At 37.4% G+C, this 18,550-nt stretch overlaps 1 protein-coding gene across 1 annotated transcript; it reads left to right on the plus strand.

The window, feature by feature from the left end:
- Window positions 1-4,191: 4,191 nt before the first annotated feature.
- trpc2a (transient receptor potential cation channel subfamily C member 2a) lies at window positions 4,192-14,111 on the plus strand. The gene is made up of 13 exons (XM_065280034.1): window positions 4,192-4,206; window positions 6,446-7,138; window positions 8,099-8,302; window positions 9,274-9,438; window positions 9,537-9,711; window positions 9,817-10,017; window positions 12,227-12,389; window positions 12,497-12,589; window positions 12,672-12,864; window positions 12,947-13,074; window positions 13,213-13,282; window positions 13,360-13,492; window positions 13,595-14,111. The coding sequence occupies exons 1-13, from the start codon at window positions 4,192-4,194 to the stop codon at window positions 13,972-13,974; spliced, it is 2,613 nt and encodes an 870-aa protein (XP_065136106.1). The 3' UTR covers window positions 13,975-14,111.
- The last annotated feature ends 4,439 nt before the right edge of the window (window positions 14,112-18,550 follow it).

Here is an 18,550-nt window from a genome sequence, read left to right on the forward strand (position 1 = left end):
AATAAAAGTAAAGTAAAAGCTTCTGTCTTTTCAACAGACTTAATGAAAACAATTTGATTAGGTGGCCCCGCATCTGCACAGTCTCCTTCACAGTCATTGTTTGGGATTTGTGCCGGCCTGTCTCACTCTCAAATTAACTTGCCCTTAATGTATTTATTGACTTGAATACCTGTGTGATTCTGACTTTGAATGGTTCGGCTGAGGGGAGTCGTCCGGCAGAAACAGTTATTTATCCGATCAAACGCGGCTCGTTTAAACACACAAAGGCAAGGTCATGGGTTCGATTCCTAGGAACTACATGCAGTATGATAAAATGTACATCGGTAATCCACGTAGAAGCATGGATGATGAAGCGTCTGTCAAATGTATGAAAGGGACTAGAAATAGGTTAAATACATGTTCATACAACTGAGGCTTCTCTTTCATATGAATATAAATCAGCACTTTTGTAATACAGTGGTAGTGGTGCATCAGATTAGCCTGGTCCAACCAGACTCTCGTACATTCATTTCATTTGTACAATGAGTCTGGCCACGCTCCATTGCAAAGCGTTACTTCCGTTAAGGAGGGTCCATTGTTGAAGTTTAAAACTATTGGATCTGCCCAGAGTCACTCAGGATCTGCCAAAGCCAATCGCTAACATGTGGTCGTGACGTATATCATGCGCCGAAACGTCCGGAAACAACAAGTCAGAATAATCAGACAAACAAAACTTAGCAAAGCTGGTTCTTGCTCCGGCTTTAACTTCTGTATATTCGGCAGTTTTGCAACAACGGACCGAATAGCTTTTCTCACGTCTTTCTCCGCTGCCATTACTGAACTACAACTCAAACTGACGCACGACCTCAACGTCATCATTCTTAGCCACCCCCATCTGTTCGCTGATTGGTCCTGCAGATTTTTGCAGGAGAAAACGAAACTCTACAGAGATGAAACTGAAATGAAACTTAAGCGTACGCACGTAGGAGGGCGGAGCCAGGCTAGCATCAGATACAGTGATACCAAAATTTGAGTGTGCCTCATGTGCGACCAGTAAATTTGACCTTTTTTTTGTGATGTGACACTGAATTCGAATTTGAAACAGCACGTTGTACTTTCTGCATCTATCATTAAAGTATTTATTAGTAATACAGTGGTAATTAGTAGAAATGTGAATATTTGGTTTGCATGTTGATTTACGGTGTGTGCCCCTAAATTTTCTGGTTGCGCCCCCAAAATTTTCAGTTGGGGGCTACTGTGCTCCTAGTGAAAAAAGATAGTCTGGAGCCCTGCCTATTATGCACCAATTAGGTACAAATGTGTACCTTTGAGGTACCAAGTACGGTGTAAAAATGCAGCATAAAGTTAAAACTTGGTTTTGTAAGTCAATTCAACCTACTATTTTAAGTTTTGGCTTTAAAAAGTTGACATAACTTAAAAAATCAAGTTGGAATTGTTTAACTTAATTTTTTAAGATAAAGTATTATATAAAGTAAAAATACAGCGGGAAAAATAAGTATTTGACACATCAGCATTTTTATCAGTAAGTGGGCTATTGACACAAAATTTCCACCAGATGTAGCCGTCAAACCAAATATTGAATTCATACAAAAGAAATCAGAACATTTAAGTATACAAGTTGAGTCATAATAAATAAAGTGAAATGACTACCTCTATCAGTTTTTGTACAAACACCTGTGGCGTCAGTCGACGCGCTCCGCTGAGCCTGATTTAAGTTGCAAAATGGAGGGCATGCAACGTTGGCATCTACATTGTGCCGCCACAAACCGCAAGTGTGGAAAAAATTGGTATGGTGTTCCTGATTCTCATCCTCTGGATGTTTTTTACAGCTAAAAGGGAGTTTGGGAACTGACAATAAAGCACAGACGACAACAGGTTTGCTCGAGTCAGCGCAAGCTATCATGAAGGTAAGCGAATCTAGCTCGTCACGATTCTCTCAGACCAATCAATGGTCTACAGTGTTTTCACGTCACATTTTAGTATCAGCCCCCAAAAGTAAGCTGACCCGACCCAAACCATGGGGTACTCTGCCATGGAAAAGCGCCATCATGTGCATCCTTTATGTACAAATGTGTACCTTTTTGAAATTGTATCATCACAGTGACAGCTTTTGTCCATGGGTGAAATATGGATAACAAACATGAAATATCAAAGCCTCACAGAGTAGGTGTAAAGTAAGGCATTTTCTTTAAAGCTGCACTGTCAGAAAAAATGGTCAAAAACTGGTTCCTAGCTGTCACTGGAGCGGTACAGTTTCAAAAAAGTACACATTTGTAGCTAAAACATTTATATTAATACCTCAGAAGTACACATTTGTACCATATAGTGCATATTAGTACCTTAAAGTACATATTGGTACCAAATGTATAAATACTCTCTAAAAAATCTAAATAGCACTAAAAGCTCGTAATCATAGGGGAACCATTTTTAATGCTATATAGCACATATAAAGCACCTATGAAGAACCATACAGGGTTGATTTAGCACCACAATAGCACCAGATATGGTTTTAAATTGCAAAATATGGTTCTACACAGGTGCAATGGTTCCCATATGATTACAAGCCAGTGAACCACTTTTAGTGCTATTTAGCACCGTTGTTTTTAGATTTACCTTTTAAAAGAGTACTGCTCCTCTGTGAGAGCTTGGAACAATTTTTGACCATTTTTTCTGTCTGTGTTGTAAAAAGCGCTATGCAAATAAATGTGAATTGAAATGAAATATTTTTATCATTATGTATTGTTGTGGTGTCACATCATCTGTGGGGTATGAAGAGTCTCCACTTTGTTTTCCTCGAGTTGCCACGTTAATCAAAAGAAAAGCCATTATCCCCAATTTAACAACATCAGCGACAAGACTGCTAAATCGATTTCTCCAATAGACCCAACGCATGCTTTATACATGTCACATAATGATGTTCAGACATACTGCACATGCGTGTGCTGTAGCATTTGTCATCATTACCTTATAGGGAAGGAAAATGCAAGTTAATGCTATCCAATTAATAAAACCTTCAATTCAATTAAACCATCAGGTTTCTTAAAGTAAACGCAAGAATTACTATATGGTAAAGTGAATACAAAACTAACGTGATGGACAGTTAAGTAATAATTTGCAAGAGTGTGTGTTGGATATTATCAGTATATTTGAGTCTTGAGTGGATGGTTCGGCCTTCAGAAGCTGATGAACGACCGCTCATTAGAATTGCAAAGGCGGAGCGGGCCGTCGCCGTCAAACGTGCACTTCCAGACGGGGTTTGACAGGGCCACCAGACTCCATCGGGGTAATTAATTTGCCACATTAGAAAGGACGTAAGGTGTACTTTTCGAAATTAGGCTGGTAAAAAAAGTGCCAAGGGGGTCGTGATCGATTGATTACCACTCAGAGTGAGATGGAGGCGGAGCAGTAGGCTCTTAAAAGACTGATGCTTCTGTTTCTGTGCGTTCACAAAACCTTTCTCGTGCTACGTACACAAGGAAGGGATAACGTACAGCCATCCAGCTGTTAGCGCAAAATAAATCACTTTTGCTGTTGCAAGCTCACCAGCTTGACCGAGCTCAAAGACCAGAACATGACAGGTGTTTTTTCGTATCACAGCCCCAATATTATTATTTAAAGCAAACATATTACCAAATCTAGACTGGAACCGTGCACAAGGGTGTACATGCAAATTTTGTTTACTGATGATTTAATAATAAAAAAGTCTGAATAAAATTTGATCTCCATCTTTTGGTCAGCATCACCCCGTTACTACAAATACAACTTATTGCAGCATTTATAATGCTTTTAATTTATAATGGTCAATAGAAATACATGTGTTGTCTAATTGACTGAAATTTCTCGAATAAATAATGAACAATAACACAAAGTACAAATTGTGGATTGTAATTGTAATTATCTAAATGACATGCACAGCGCTGCACCCTAATGAGTGCTCTCCTAAGGGATCATTTCTGTTATTGATGCTGAGTGGGTGGTACGGGATAATTCCCAGAACAACATGAGACATCAGTAGACACAAAAACAAGGGTTGCACAAAATACAAAATCACTAAACAGGTTTAAGAGGTGACAACAACTGTATCTGTTTCAAGCCAACATGTGAGAACTTCAAGAGTTTCAATTACATCTTTTTCAAGACAAGTTTGCTGAAGTTTTTTGAAAACTGACTTGAGGTGCATCACTAAAGAATATGGAAAACCTTACGGTGAGTTTAAAGTTTTTATATCTGTAAATATCTGCTATAACTTTGGTTTTGAAAGTTTATAGACACACAAAGCTCAAAAGTTACTCTTTTTAGAAACATTTTAGGATAAGTGTTACAGAAAAACACAAATGTTGGTTTGGAAATAATTTAGCGACAAAAATAACTGTATGTTATATTTTAATATCTTCAGTCTAGTTAAACTTTGCTTAGAATTTGTAAAAATCTGTTCTGGACTCTCAAAAATTTGATTCATTATTTGGTCCAAGTCACCGATTTCAAAAACCTCTTTATAAAATAACAATTTTGTTAAGAAAATTAAAGAAACAAATATGTTTGAACGATTACATATTGTAAACTGTACAAAAAGAACTTTTAAACATTTAAGCAAGTGGCTTCTGTTCAATGTTTTTAAGATCATAAGAAACATTTCAGATAAGTGTGCAATGCAATTGTTTTTCGCAGCATGTATTAAATAATTATATAGCAGGGGCGACATGCACAAGTTTTTTAAAAAGGGGCATAGTTTGCACAGCTTACAGAAATTTGTGCATACACAGACATATTGTAAAATATTATAGATCTTTTACAGTCTTTTCCTTGGCATATTTCTGAGCCCACCTGCGTGTATGTAAAAACCACCAAAATAAATGCGTTGACTAACTTCATATTAAATACTTATATCTATTAATTCAATTAGAATAATGGCATTTTTTGTTAATTTACGTTCTGTTTAATGCATTTGCACAACAACAGCGTTATGTTTAAAATATAGTAACGTTATATAAACAAAATGCAAAACACATAAGCAGTCTAATGTTTGATAATGATTTAAAAAGAGTATGTTTTTTGAATAAAAATATTAGAGGAACGCATTGTCATAAATTTGACCTCATGTGAACATGTGACACTGACGTCGTATAAAGATGAATCTAGAAATCTACCATACGTCGATATATTGACACATTTTGAACCAAACATTTTCTACACAGCGGAGGTTAACTGCTTATTACCTTACAGGGGTTTAAAAATGTTGCAAATATTGATGGTCGCTTTTGAAGCACCGACCGCACTGCTTCATAAGGCTTCGAAACTTTAACGAATCTTTCGTTTCGAATCATCACGTGATTTTAGCAAACGAAGCTTCATTACGTCATAACTGTTTCGAAACGTTTAGAAAATCCGATGATTCACCACTAGGGGGAGCTGATCACAAATGACCGGTGTCTATGGTTAGGGGAACTCGGGTCAGATTTTAAACATATATCTTAAAAATAAATCTTGGTATTATTTTTCAAAAGTGTAAAATGCTTGGACAGATCTGCTTTTATACTATTGTGACCACTAGGTGTCGCCAGCGTGTTTGGGGTTTCGAACGCTTCGGAAAACTGAATCAATTTTTGAAGCAGTTGGTTCAATTGAGCGTTCTGACCATAGATGGTTCTGACGACGTTTAAATGCTTTAGATAGCAAAAATGCAGTTACAAGAAGCCCGCGTCCGCGCTCAGAGGCTGATGACGTCAGCGACTGCGCTGTTGACGTCAGCGACTGCGCTGTTGCGTCTCCAGCCTTATGGAGTCTGAATAAAGCGCTGCAAAATATAATTTTCTTATTTACTATTATTGTCTTGTTTTTCGTACAACTATCAACATCATTTTTTAATAAAGTTGCAATTTCTTGATGATCAATATTACCTAAGAAAATAAGTCTAGTATTTAGACAAAAACATAAAGGCGAAGTGAATTTGGCAGATTTTTTTTTTGTTTGGTTTTTTTGTTGCTTGTTTTAAGCTCAAATACACTTAAGTTTTTAATTTTTTTGCCAAAAAAACTAAATTCGTTTTCTCAAGTCATTTTGCTCATCAAGAAAATATATCAAGAATTTTTAGATATTTGTACTTAAAACAAGACAAGAATACTGAGTAAGAAAGTCATTTTTTGCAGTGAGTAACGCAATCAAAACCCTATCAAAACAGCGAAAATCTATGAAAAGTGACAAGGACTGATAATATTGTGCATATTTAACATATAAAAATACAACAAAATTAATGGATGTTTCTTTGATTTAGAGGTTGCATGCAAAATCCATTTGGCTCAAAAAAATAACTGAGAGTGCACGTTTGAATGGTCATGACACCTCTGATGAAAGTGAATGAAAAAGTATTTAAAAAAAAGTTCTTAAGAGCATTTCTCCCTATAGTTTTATTGATGTGTCTCATGTCTTTTATGTACTATATGAGCAGTCAGATAACTGGAGGGAGATTACAAACAAAAAGCTTCGATTTGCACCCGAGCTGATTTCCGCCATCCAAGAGGGCAACGGGGCCTGGGTGGAAAGTCTCCTCTCGCTCGGAGACGGGATCATTCGTCAGCTTGAAGAGTCCGAGGATCGGTTATGGAGGGAAACGTTGAACCTCTCCATCCGGCTGGGCAACGAAGAAATCATGTCATCCCTTCTGCTGGGAGTTAAATTTGACTTCCGTCAGATCCATGAAGCCCTACTGGTGGCTGTAGACACCAATCAACCCCAAGTGGTCAAAAAGCTCCTGGACCGCCTCGACCAAGAGAAAGGCAACAAGATGGACGTCCGCTCCTTTAGCACGGCCATCTTCGACCACTCCATTGACGACTCTCAATTCGCCCCTGGAGTGACACCACTGACGCTGGCCTGTCAGAAAGACCTTTATGAGATAGTGATGATGTTGACCCAGAGAGGTCATGATATTCCTCTCCCACACGCCATATCGTGCACATGCTTGGAGTGCACAAACGGGCGACAGTATGACTTGCTAAAGTTCTCGCTTTCCCGCATCAATACATACAGAGGCATCGCAAGCCGTGCGTATCTGTCTGTCACCTCAGAGGACGCCATGCTCAGCGCCTTCCACCTCAGCCGAGAGCTGCGCAAACTCTCCAACAAAGAACCAGAGTTTAAGGTGGGCTTGGATTCAGACTCAAGGATTTAAACAAAACATGTAGAGATGGTTGGTGCATACAAGTATCATTCACACAAACACTCATGGTAACACACACTAGAAATTACAATATTACTGGCAGCTGTTTACCAGTAAATTACCGTAGCATGAGGCTGTTTTATTCTGTAAAGATAAAGACTTGTTAATATTTAATGTTCATTTAACTTTGAACAAACTGTTGCCAGTAAATAACATGAATTTAAATTTACAGTAAGTTACTGGCTGGCAAAAAGCTGAATAACTACAGCACATTTTTTAAAGTGTACATGAAAATAACGCCATAGACATTAATTAAACACCACACAAAATATAACATTAAGCCCTCTAATGTGCGTAACTAGTAAAAAAATAATAAGATTAAACATAATTATTTAAATGAAATATCATCAAATGTGGAGGTTTATGCAGGGAATTGTGGTAAATGTATAATCCAGTTGAATATTATAGAGTTTTTCACCATAAAATATATGGTAATTCATACATTTTATTTAAAAAAAACCTTTAATTTTACTTTATTTTATTGTAAAATTAAATGTAATGTTTTGTTAAATCCATAACATGTTTTATAGAGATTTTCACCATAAAATGGTAATTCATAAATTTTACTTTCAAAAAAACTTTAATTTTACTTTATTTTATCATAAAATTAAATGCAATTTTTTGTTGCATTTTTTGTTGTTAATTTGACTTTTTTTCATTTTTTCATTAAATAATATTTTGTTAAATCTATTACAGGTTTTAACCGTAAATGTCGAGTTTTTTACAGTTAGCCAATTAACAGGTTTTTACCGTAGCATTTTTTACCCAAATAAAATTACAATTTTTTTACAATGTAATTATACATCAAGCACAATTTTTGCAGAACAATCAACATTATAGTGATTCATTATTTAACATTGTTTGTGATGTGTGATTGCTCAGCCTCAGTACCTCGCTTTGGAGCAACTGTGTCAGGAGTTTGCCGTGGAGCTTCTGGGAATGTGCAGGAACCAGAGCGAAGTCTCCACCATACTCAACAATGCCGAGGAGGACAGCGAGGACGAAGAACTGGAAGAGCAGACATTTGAGGAAGGTATCCCAAACCTTGCTCGTCTTCGCCTCGCTGTCAACTACAATCAAAAACAGGTACAGCATCTTCTATTGTCAGTGACTGAACAGTCTGATCAATCAGATACAGAGTCTATCATTTATTCATTACTTTTATCTAGTGCTGTGATGGATCGCCGTTGATCCGTACGGATCACGACCCATGGTTCGGCTTCCATGCGATTCGCGGATTACATTCAAGTGATTTTAACAATTTAACAGCAAAAAGGCGCTAAAGTGAGCAGCTTTCTTTACGCACAGACGCACATGCAGTTGAATGTTTCCGATCCAGATCCAATCAGAACATCCCTACACCGTTAAGAGATAAGAACTCTTGATGATGTGTAAACTTTAGAGATAGTTGCATACTGTGTCTTATGCTGTAGTCAATTAAAATACATTTGGTGAATAGCACTGAAAAACAACGTAACGTTTTTATGTGGGCCGACTGTTTATGCTGCGCCGTTCACCCTCCGTCTGTGTGCGCGCGCGTTTAAGTGCACTCAGTAGTGCACACACGGAGAGACGCGTTTCAAAAAGCAAGCGAACATTTAATCTTTCTGCTCTTGACAGGGCACATACAAACAAAATTATCTCCACAGTAGTCTTTTTCTAATAAAAACATTTGTTTATGTCTTAAGTGTAGATGAAAAAGAGATGTTTTTGGTGGAGTCCATTTTGGGTGGACTATGCCAAAAACTTGTTTTGCAGATAACTGCTGTCCTAACTTTTAGGTCGGAGGTCTCCAATTTTTTTAGGCCATGGGATATAAAGACCAGGCCACCCTTGTGTTAGGAGGTTAAAGCAGCACAGAGCTAAATCTGATAAAACACTAGATTTCATGTATTGTAGCTCTTATACAGACTGATAGATCTGAGAAGAAACACAGGGCACATGGACATCATAATTCAACCACACAGTTGCTTGACCTCCATGTTGCCTTATGGGATGGCTAGATGATTGACAGCTGGCCGGGAGACTACCGTAACTGTTTGCATCTGCTCTTCTAGTTTGTGACTCATCCCATCTGCCAGCAAGTGCTCTCCTCCATTTGGTGCGGTAACCTGTCTGGTTGGAGGGGGAGTCGGACTGCTTGGAAACTGCTGGTGTCTTCTGGGATCTTCATTTCTATGCCAGTCCTGTGTTTTGTCTACTGGATCGCCCCCAAGTCCAAAGTAAGTTTGAATCACCTGTGTTTCTGTATATACGGAGATCGTAAGTATATTTGTAGTATAATTTAATTGCAGATATCTTGTCTTTCTTGTTCTGCCAGCTAGGTAAAATGTTAAAAATTCCGGTTATCAAATTTCTCCTGCACTCGGCATCATACATGTGGTTCCTCTTTACCCTCCTGGCCGAAACTATTTTTATGGAGATCTACCGCGAAGATTTTGCTTCTCGCAAGCAAAACCTTCTCTACAATTCTCTCCACATGATATGGGTTGCAGGTACTGTAGGTTTCATATTCATTGAAAACGGTGAATTAACGTTCAGTCTAAACCATAATTTACATAATAAAATAATTTATGCGTGGTTTATGTGTGCGTCTTAAGGTTTTTTCTGGTTTGAGTGTAAGGAGGTGTGGCTTGAGGGTTTGAGGAGTTACTTCTTGGATGTATGGAATATTCTGGATATGATGGTGCTGAGCATGTATCTAGCATCATTCACACTACGCATCCTCATTATGCTAAAGGGCTATGTTTTCTGTCAGGACCCCAGCACACAAGAGCTGTGTGACTACTTCACCAATTCAGGTGAGATCAAGTTAATATTAAGTTACAGTATAGACAGACAGACAGACAGATATGGATTAACACAAAGCTGACAGACAGAAAGACAGATGGCTTGACATAAAAATATAGATTGATATAAATAGATAACAGACAGACACAGATGGATCAAAGACAGACATACAGACAGACATGGATAGATAACAGACAGACAGGGATATGTAACAGACTGACAGACATAGATAACAGACAGATAGACAGACATGGATAGATAACAGACATAAATAACAGACAGACAGACAGACAGACAGACAGACAGACAGACAGACATGGATAAACACATAGCTGACAGACAGACAGATGGCTTGACATCATTGATATTTGAGATAAATTGATATAAATAGATAGATAACAGACAGGTAAATAGACAGACACAGGTGGATAACAGACAGACCTACATACAGACAGACAGACATGGATAGATAACAAACAGACATGGATAGATAAGAGACAGACAGACGTGGACAGATAACAGACAGACAGACAGACAGACAGACAGACAGACAGGGATATGTAACAGACATAGATAACAGACAGATAGACAGACAGACATCCATGGATAGATAACAGACAGGCAGACATGGATAGATAACAGACAGGCAGACATGGATAGATAACAGACCGACAGACATGGATAGATAACAGACAGACAGACATGGGTAGATAACAGACAGGCAGACATGGATATATAACAGACCGACAGACATGGATAGGTTACAGACAGACATAGATAACAGACCGACAGACATGGATAGATAACAGACAGACAGACAGGGATATTTAACAGACAGACAGACAGACATAGATAACAGACAGACAAAAATACATGGATAGATAACAGACAGACAGACAGACAGACAGACATACATAGATAACAGACAGGCATGGATAGATAACAGACAGAAAAACATGGATAGATAACAGACAGATGGACAGACATGGATAGATAACAGACAGACAGACAGACATAGATAACAGACAGACATGGATAGATAACAGACAGATAGAAAGACATGGATAGATAACAGACAGACAGACATAGATAACAGACATACATGGATAAATAACAGACAGACAGACATAGATAACACACAGACAGGCAGACATGGATAGATTACAGACAGAGAGAGAAACATAGATAACAGACAGATAGATAGACATGGATGGATAGATAACAAACAGACAGACATAGATAACAGACAGACATGGATAGAAAACAGACAGACAGACAGACATGGATAGATAACAGACAGATGGAAGGACATGGATAGATAACAGACATAGATAACAGACAGACATGAATAGATAACAGACAGACAGACAGACAGACAAACATGGATAGATTACAGACAGACAGACAGACAGACAGGGATATTTAACAGACAGACAGAGAGACATAGATAACAGACAGATAGAAAGACATGGATAGATAACAAGCAGACAGACATAGATAACAGACAGACAGACAGACAGACAAACATGGATAAATAACAGACAGATGGACGGACATGGATAGATAACAGACAGACAGACAGACATAGATAACAGACAGACAGACAGACATGGATAGATTACAGAGAGACAGACAGACATAGATAGCAGACAGACAGACATAGATAACAGACAGACATGGATAGATAACAGACAGACAGACAGACAGACAGACAGACATGGATAGATTACAGACAGACAGACAGGGATATTTAACAGACAGACAGAGAGACAGATAACAGACAGAAAGAAAGACATGGATAGATAACAGACAAACAGACATAGATAACAGACAGACAGACAAACATGGATAGATAACAGACAGATGGACAGACATGGATAAATAACAGACAGACATAGATAGATAACAGACAGACGGACAGACATGGATAGATAACAGACAGACATGGATAAATAACAGACAGACAGGCAGACATAGATAGATAGCAGACAGACAGACAGACAGACATAGATAACAGACAGATAGACAATGATAGACAACAGACAGATGGACAGACATGGATATATAGCAGACAGACAGACAGACAGACAGACCAATATTAAAAACACATAATGCTTAAATATACACCTTAAATGCACTGTTGCAAGTTGCTATGGACAGAAGCCGAATAATAAATGTATTAAATAAATCCAAATGTGTGTTGTCTTTGTGTGTGAACAGTACGTGAGGATTGGAAACAGGAAGACCCTCAGCTCATTGCTGAGACCCTCTTTGCCGTGACGAGTATGTTGAGCTTCACTCGTCTCGCCTACATCCTCCCAGCCCATGAATCTCTGGGAACACTGCAAATATCAATGGGAAGAATGATTGACAGCATGATGAGGTGTGACCCTCACATCTGAGTTTGATCTTTAAATTTAGATATTCAGGTTCCAACATGCTTTACCATATACTACTTCAATATAAGCAAATGCTTTTCTTATTTTCCAGATTCATGTTTATCCTCATGATTATCGGTACAGCATTTTTATGTGGAATAAACAACATTTACGTCCCTTATGTGGTCTCCCCACATCTCGGCAGGTGATTATGTCAACCAATCAAGTCAAGCATTAGTTCCTAAAGTCACATGACTAAGAAGATGCATTTCTTGTATCTACTTTAGATTGAATGAAACCTTTAACTTCCTCTTCTGGACTATGTTTGGAATGGCGAATCAGGGATACGTGGACATGCCTGAATATGTTTTGGCCGAGTTTGTGGGAAGGGTCTTCTATGGGATCTTCACTCTCCTCATTGTTATTGTGTTGTTGAACATGCTTATTGCCATGATCTCAAATTCATTTCAAAAGATTGAGGTGAGCAGAACATAATGTATCACATAAAGAAAGATTTAAGGGTTTAACATTGACATCATATCATCTAATTCGTTCCTCACAGGATGATGCAGATGTCGAGTGGAAATTTGCTCGCTCTAAACTTTACCTCAGTTACTTCAGGGAGGGTCTCACCATGCCGGTTCCTTTTAATATCATTCCTTCTCCAAAGTCCCTGTTTTATTTCATAAGGTAAGAAACACAGTAAGCAATGCTTAAACAGTCATACTAAGCCTTGTACAGTAACTTTTGAGGCAAACTCAAATGATATTTTACACTAAGTGCAAATTTAGATCAAATGTGACCATCCTGTTCATCTATCTCATGTAGGAATATCTTCCAAAAGATTTGCTGTTGCTGTAACGACAAATCCCCAGAATATCCTCCCATCACATCTGTGGTTAGTATCTGCTCCTTCAGATCTTTCATGTTTCCTGGTTAAGCTTGGCTGACGGGATGTTTATCATTACTTATCAGTCTGGCAGTACCCAGAGTTTCGGCAAAGGTCAAGGTGAAGGCCGAGTGCCATACCGCCTGCAGGTTATCAAGGCTCTGGTTCAGCGCTACATTGAAGCGGCACGCAGAGAGTTTGAGGAAAGCATGCGTAAAGGTGGGTCATATCATCTGCATCTGCAAACCGTAGTACATTATGCTAACCATGTCCGACATGTTTTTTTCCGTTGCTACTAACTGTCAATATTGTGTTGTTCAGATGTAGGCAACAGAATAACCGAGCTGAATAAGATGGTCGGACGCGTGCATTTGGAGCTGCAGGAATTCCACCAGAAGCTGCAGTGGCAAAGCACGAGCGAGCCGGACCAGGCTAACATTCTGGGCAAATACATCATGGGGGCAAAGAACAACTTCCGTGACTTTAATAAATATGAAGCCATAAGGTATGAAAAAACAGATCTGCACATCCACACGCATCCTGGAGACGACGAAGACATGGAAGAAGACATGAAAGAAGGAGGGGGGGTTTCTGAGGAGAAGGAGGAGTCAGGGTCCGAATGTCCCACGGAGCCGTTCCCCGGAGAAGAAAGCACTTCTGAGACTGTTAGCACTCCTGATGAAACAAACAGCATAGAGTAAAGTCACAGGGTGATGGAAATACCCCTTTTAGCACTTATAGCACTTTCAGGTATTTGGTAATGATGAAAATTAGCTGATAATTTACTCAAGTTAATGCCATCCTTGATACAAACGACTTGCTTTCTTCAGCCAAAAACATTTAGAGTTATATGAAATAATATCCTGCCTCTCCCTAGCATTGTAATGGCACTGAATAGTAGCTGCGTATTTGAAGCCCATCCATCATCAAAAAAGTAATCCATACAACTCGGGTGGGTTAATATATAGCGCCCTCAATCTAATATGAGCACATTGAGACAATCGTCTCACAAGTGTTAAAGGTGCCGTAGAATGTAAAACTGTATTTACCTAGGCATAGATAAATAAGAGTTCTGTACTTGGTAATGACATATGATGAGCCTCAAACATGATTGTTTCCTCCTTATGTAAACCTTGTACATGCCAAAGACCGCTGGAAAACAGACAAATCTCATCCCCAGACTGTGATGGTACACTGCAAAAAATTATTTCCAAGAATGTTTTTTTTTTTTTTTTGACTTTTTGTCTTGTTTTCAGTTAAAATATCTAAATTAAATTAAATTAAGAAGCTTTTTCTTGATGAGCAAAACGACCCAAGAAAATAAGTCTAGTTTTTAGACCAAAAATGTATCAAATTTAAGTGATTTTGAGCATAAAACAAGCAAAAAAAAATATCTGCAAATTGGGTAAGCTAATTTTTCTTGAATTTAGTGTTTAAGAAAAATGCTCAAGATTGTTTTGCTTGTTTTATGCACAAAATCACTTAAATTTGATATTTCTGGTCTAAAAACTAGACTTATTTTCTTGGGTTGTTTTGCTCATCAAGAAAAAGCATCTTAATTTAAGGATTTTTAGATATTTTTACTGAAAACAAGACAAAAAGAGTAAGACTTTTTCTTGAAAACAATTTTTTGCAGTGTACAGTCACGATGTACACCCCCAACATTAAATAAAATATTGAATTAATTTCAGTGTTGTTACAATGCTAAAAACAAAGTTGTGACTGCTGAGTTAGCGTTATATTCTAGTTAATGCTATATGCTAACGTTTAGGCTGAAGTTCTACTATTAACGTTGCGGTTATGTTTTGCATGTCCATACTGAAAAAACAAACAAACTTACCACTGGAAAACATCCATTGAAGATCTCCAAATAATTGATTATACTAAAAATCTGTATCTTCGTCTGATATACTGCAAAAAAAATATTTTCTTATGGAATAAGAAAATCTGCCAATGGAATAAGAAACATTTTTTTGAAATAAGTTTACTTTTTTCATAAATACTTGGGAATAAGAAAAATTTTCTTGAATTAAGCCCAAATTTCCTTAAATTTCATATTTTTTTGTCTAAAAATTAGACTTATTTTGCTAGGGCATTTTGCTCATCAAGAAAATACATTTAAGAATTACTTTAAGAATTTGTAGATATTTTTACTGAAAATAAGACAAAAATACTAAGAAAGACTCAAACATAAGGCTACACACTGCAAAAATTACTTTCTTGCTTATTTTTGTCTTGTTTTTAGTACAAATAGCTCAAATATCTACAATTTAAGTGAATTTGTGCTTAAAACAAGCTAAATATCTGCCAATGGGGTGAGAAAAAAATCTTGAAATAAGAAAGTAGAAACTTTTTTCTTAAACATTTAATTCAAGAAGAATTCTCTCACCTCATTGGCAGATATTTTTGCTTTTTTTAAAGCACAATTTTACTGAAATTGTATATTTGTTTATTTTCTTAGGTAATTTTGCTCATCAAAAAATATAGCTTGATTTAAGAATGTTTTGTATTTTTGTCTTGTTTTCAGTAGAAATATCTAAAAATTCCTAAATTAAGATGTATTTTTTTTTTGATGAACTAGAGTTATCAAATTTAAGCGAATTTGTGCTTAAAACAAGCAAAAAAATCCGCCAATGGAATAAGACATTTTTGCAGATTTTTTCTTGTAAATGAAAAATTCAGCAAGATTGTCTTATTCCATTGGCGGATTTTTTGCTTGTTTTAAGCACAAATTCACTTAAAGTGTATAGTTTTGTCTAAAAAGACTTATTTTCTTAGGTCATTTCCTCATCAAGAAAATACATCTTGATTTAAGAATTTTAAGATATTTTTTACAGAAAACAAGACAAAAATACTAAATACGAAAGTCATTTTATATTTCAGAGCTACTGAAATAAGCCGCACTGAGAAACAACCAATCAGAGCAGAGCTCAACATTATTTTTCATGACCCTTTCAAATAAGGTACTGTAATTTTAGAACATTTCATTTTGAGGATAAATCCTTGTAAATGGACATGTAAAACCATCTCTGAATAATTTTAGCACGTAATAAAGCCACCAACCTTCTATGTAAATATCAGAGAACAGTGTAACATATTGAATCAATGCATTCTTTGGCACCTTAAAGTGATGAGCTGTGTCCTAATTGTTCACACATGAAAAGCACAGATTGTATAGCATCAGTTTGATTCATTTCTTCTGCAGTCAGAGTCCTGATTTTGTGACAACACACATAAGTCAGGATGAAGGATTGTTGTTCGTTGTTGGTAAAGCATGTGTGTTTTGAAACATAATGTAATGCTAAAGTCTGTGTAAAGTCACACATGGTGTAAAAAATGTGTTATCCACCAAATTTACAACATTAATTTACGTCATTTTTATTGTTTTGATCGTGCGCCATTAAGCTGCAGATACTACAAATTGTAGCTTTAATTGACGCTCGCGATTGTGTTAGGGGCGGGGCTAAAACAGTGGCTTGATGATGCACTCTGTGCTTTTGTCTAATATTCATCTTACACATTTCTTGTCTACACAGCAATGAGGTCTTTACTGTCCTAATACATGGGAGAGCAAAATATGCCTTTTGAAGAGAAATAATCTGTAACAACTGAGTTTCGTCACATGACTCAAACGAGAGCCATACTCTTTGAAGGATAATTCCGGTATTTAACACTTTGAGTCTCATTTCTGGTTTGTTTTGGATGAACTACAGTGATGGACACTGAAATTTTGACAATGGGTCGTGTCTTGACTTTTGACTCATTTAGAAGCGTCTCTTGACTGCTTCAGAATGGAAGTCAATGACCATGCACAAACATGTCATTAAAACAACACTTAACGTTCATTTTCAAAACTGTACTACTCACCGAGTGGTTTGTGGTGTTCGTTGATGATGATTAAAAACAAGTTGTGTAGCGAAATACAGTTTCTGTCGTGTTTTACTTGGCATTTTGTAAAATTCCATTGACTTCTCTTGGAAGACTCATTGCTCGCTGATATATCACTCCGCCACCGGGAAACAGAAAAGGGTCTGTTTACATGTGGTTGTAGTTTTTTCGCTCGGTTTCTCTCAAAATAAATTTTTCCCATATTTGATGGCTCAGTGACCAGCTTTAGGTTTGAAGTTGAGCTCGATTGTGACTGTCTATACGCTAGACACCGAGCGTACTTGTATGGCAAAGTGGTTGTCGCCATCAAGTGGTCTGGAGTGTGCTAACGCTTCAGACTCAAATATAGAGCGGAAGTATACGCGGTTGTGAGATATCTGAACAAATAGTTCCACTATAGCAAATAACACGGATTGAAATCATACATTGCGCTGATATATTTGTTTTTAATCATCAACGAACACCACAAATCATTCGGTGAGTAGTACAGTTTTGGAAATGAACGTTAAGTGTTGTTTTAATGACATGTTTGTGCATGGTCATTGACTTCCATTCTGAAGCAGTCAAGAGACGCTTCTAAACGAGTCAAAGACACGACCCATTGTCAAAATTTATGTGTCCATCACTGTAGTTCATCACAAAAAAAAACAGAAATGAGACTCAAAGTGTTAAATACCGGAATTATCCTTTAAATACAATTTGCTACAGATATGTACATATGAGGTACCAATATGCACCTTTGGAGGTACTAATATGCACTCTTTATGTACCACTTTTCTACTTTATTTAGACCAGAGTGTCACTAACATCAAGTGAAGAACAGTAATTAAATTTTTAAAGGCATCCAGGGTGAAAAACATATGGAGAGTTTAAAGTTACTTTAGCTATTAAACCCACTAAATGGTGTGCCGAGCTCAACCTATTCCCTCAACAATTTATATAAACCCATTTAATCACATTTACAATATGTACACTAGAAAAACACACACACACAAAAATGCCTAAAACAAAAATCCACAGTGACATCTTCCTCATCCTCCAATTTTCATTTAAACTCTGTACGGTGAACGTTCCCCGATGGTGATTCAACACATGCACTTTGTGGTGCATCCCCTCTGTCTGGGGATTACTCAGCTTTTGGGTGTTGTTTTAATTAATCGTGTGTTCCCGGGGCTCTGGGCAAATCACAGCTTGCTGTACACCTGCTGTTTGCTACACTTCGCGCAGAAGCCCGGGGACGCCTTACACTCTTTCATTAGAAACACACAGAGTCGCCCCTTCGGGACACCGTAACTCCAAGAGAGGGAGAAATTAGATGGGAGTCTGGAGACATTGAAGTGCTGCAGAACTTTCTGAAGAAGTATAACTCAGAAACAATGAACTAACTTC

Source organism: Paramisgurnus dabryanus, chromosome 8, assembly GCF_030506205.2.
Source record: "Paramisgurnus dabryanus chromosome 8, PD_genome_1.1, whole genome shotgun sequence".
NCBI classification, from domain to species: Eukaryota; Metazoa; Chordata; class Actinopteri; order Cypriniformes; family Cobitidae; genus Paramisgurnus; species Paramisgurnus dabryanus.

Bases quoted from the DNA above. Each gene is read 5' to 3' on its own strand.
- trpc2a (XM_065280034.1), top strand. The intron at 12,590-12,671 runs GTGATTATGTCA...TATCTACTTTAG, and splicing joins GTCTCCCCACATCTCGGCAG to ATTGAATGAAACCTTTAACT. The intron at 12,865-12,946 runs GTGAGCAGAACA...CGTTCCTCACAG, and splicing joins ATTCATTTCAAAAGATTGAG to GATGATGCAGATGTCGAGTG.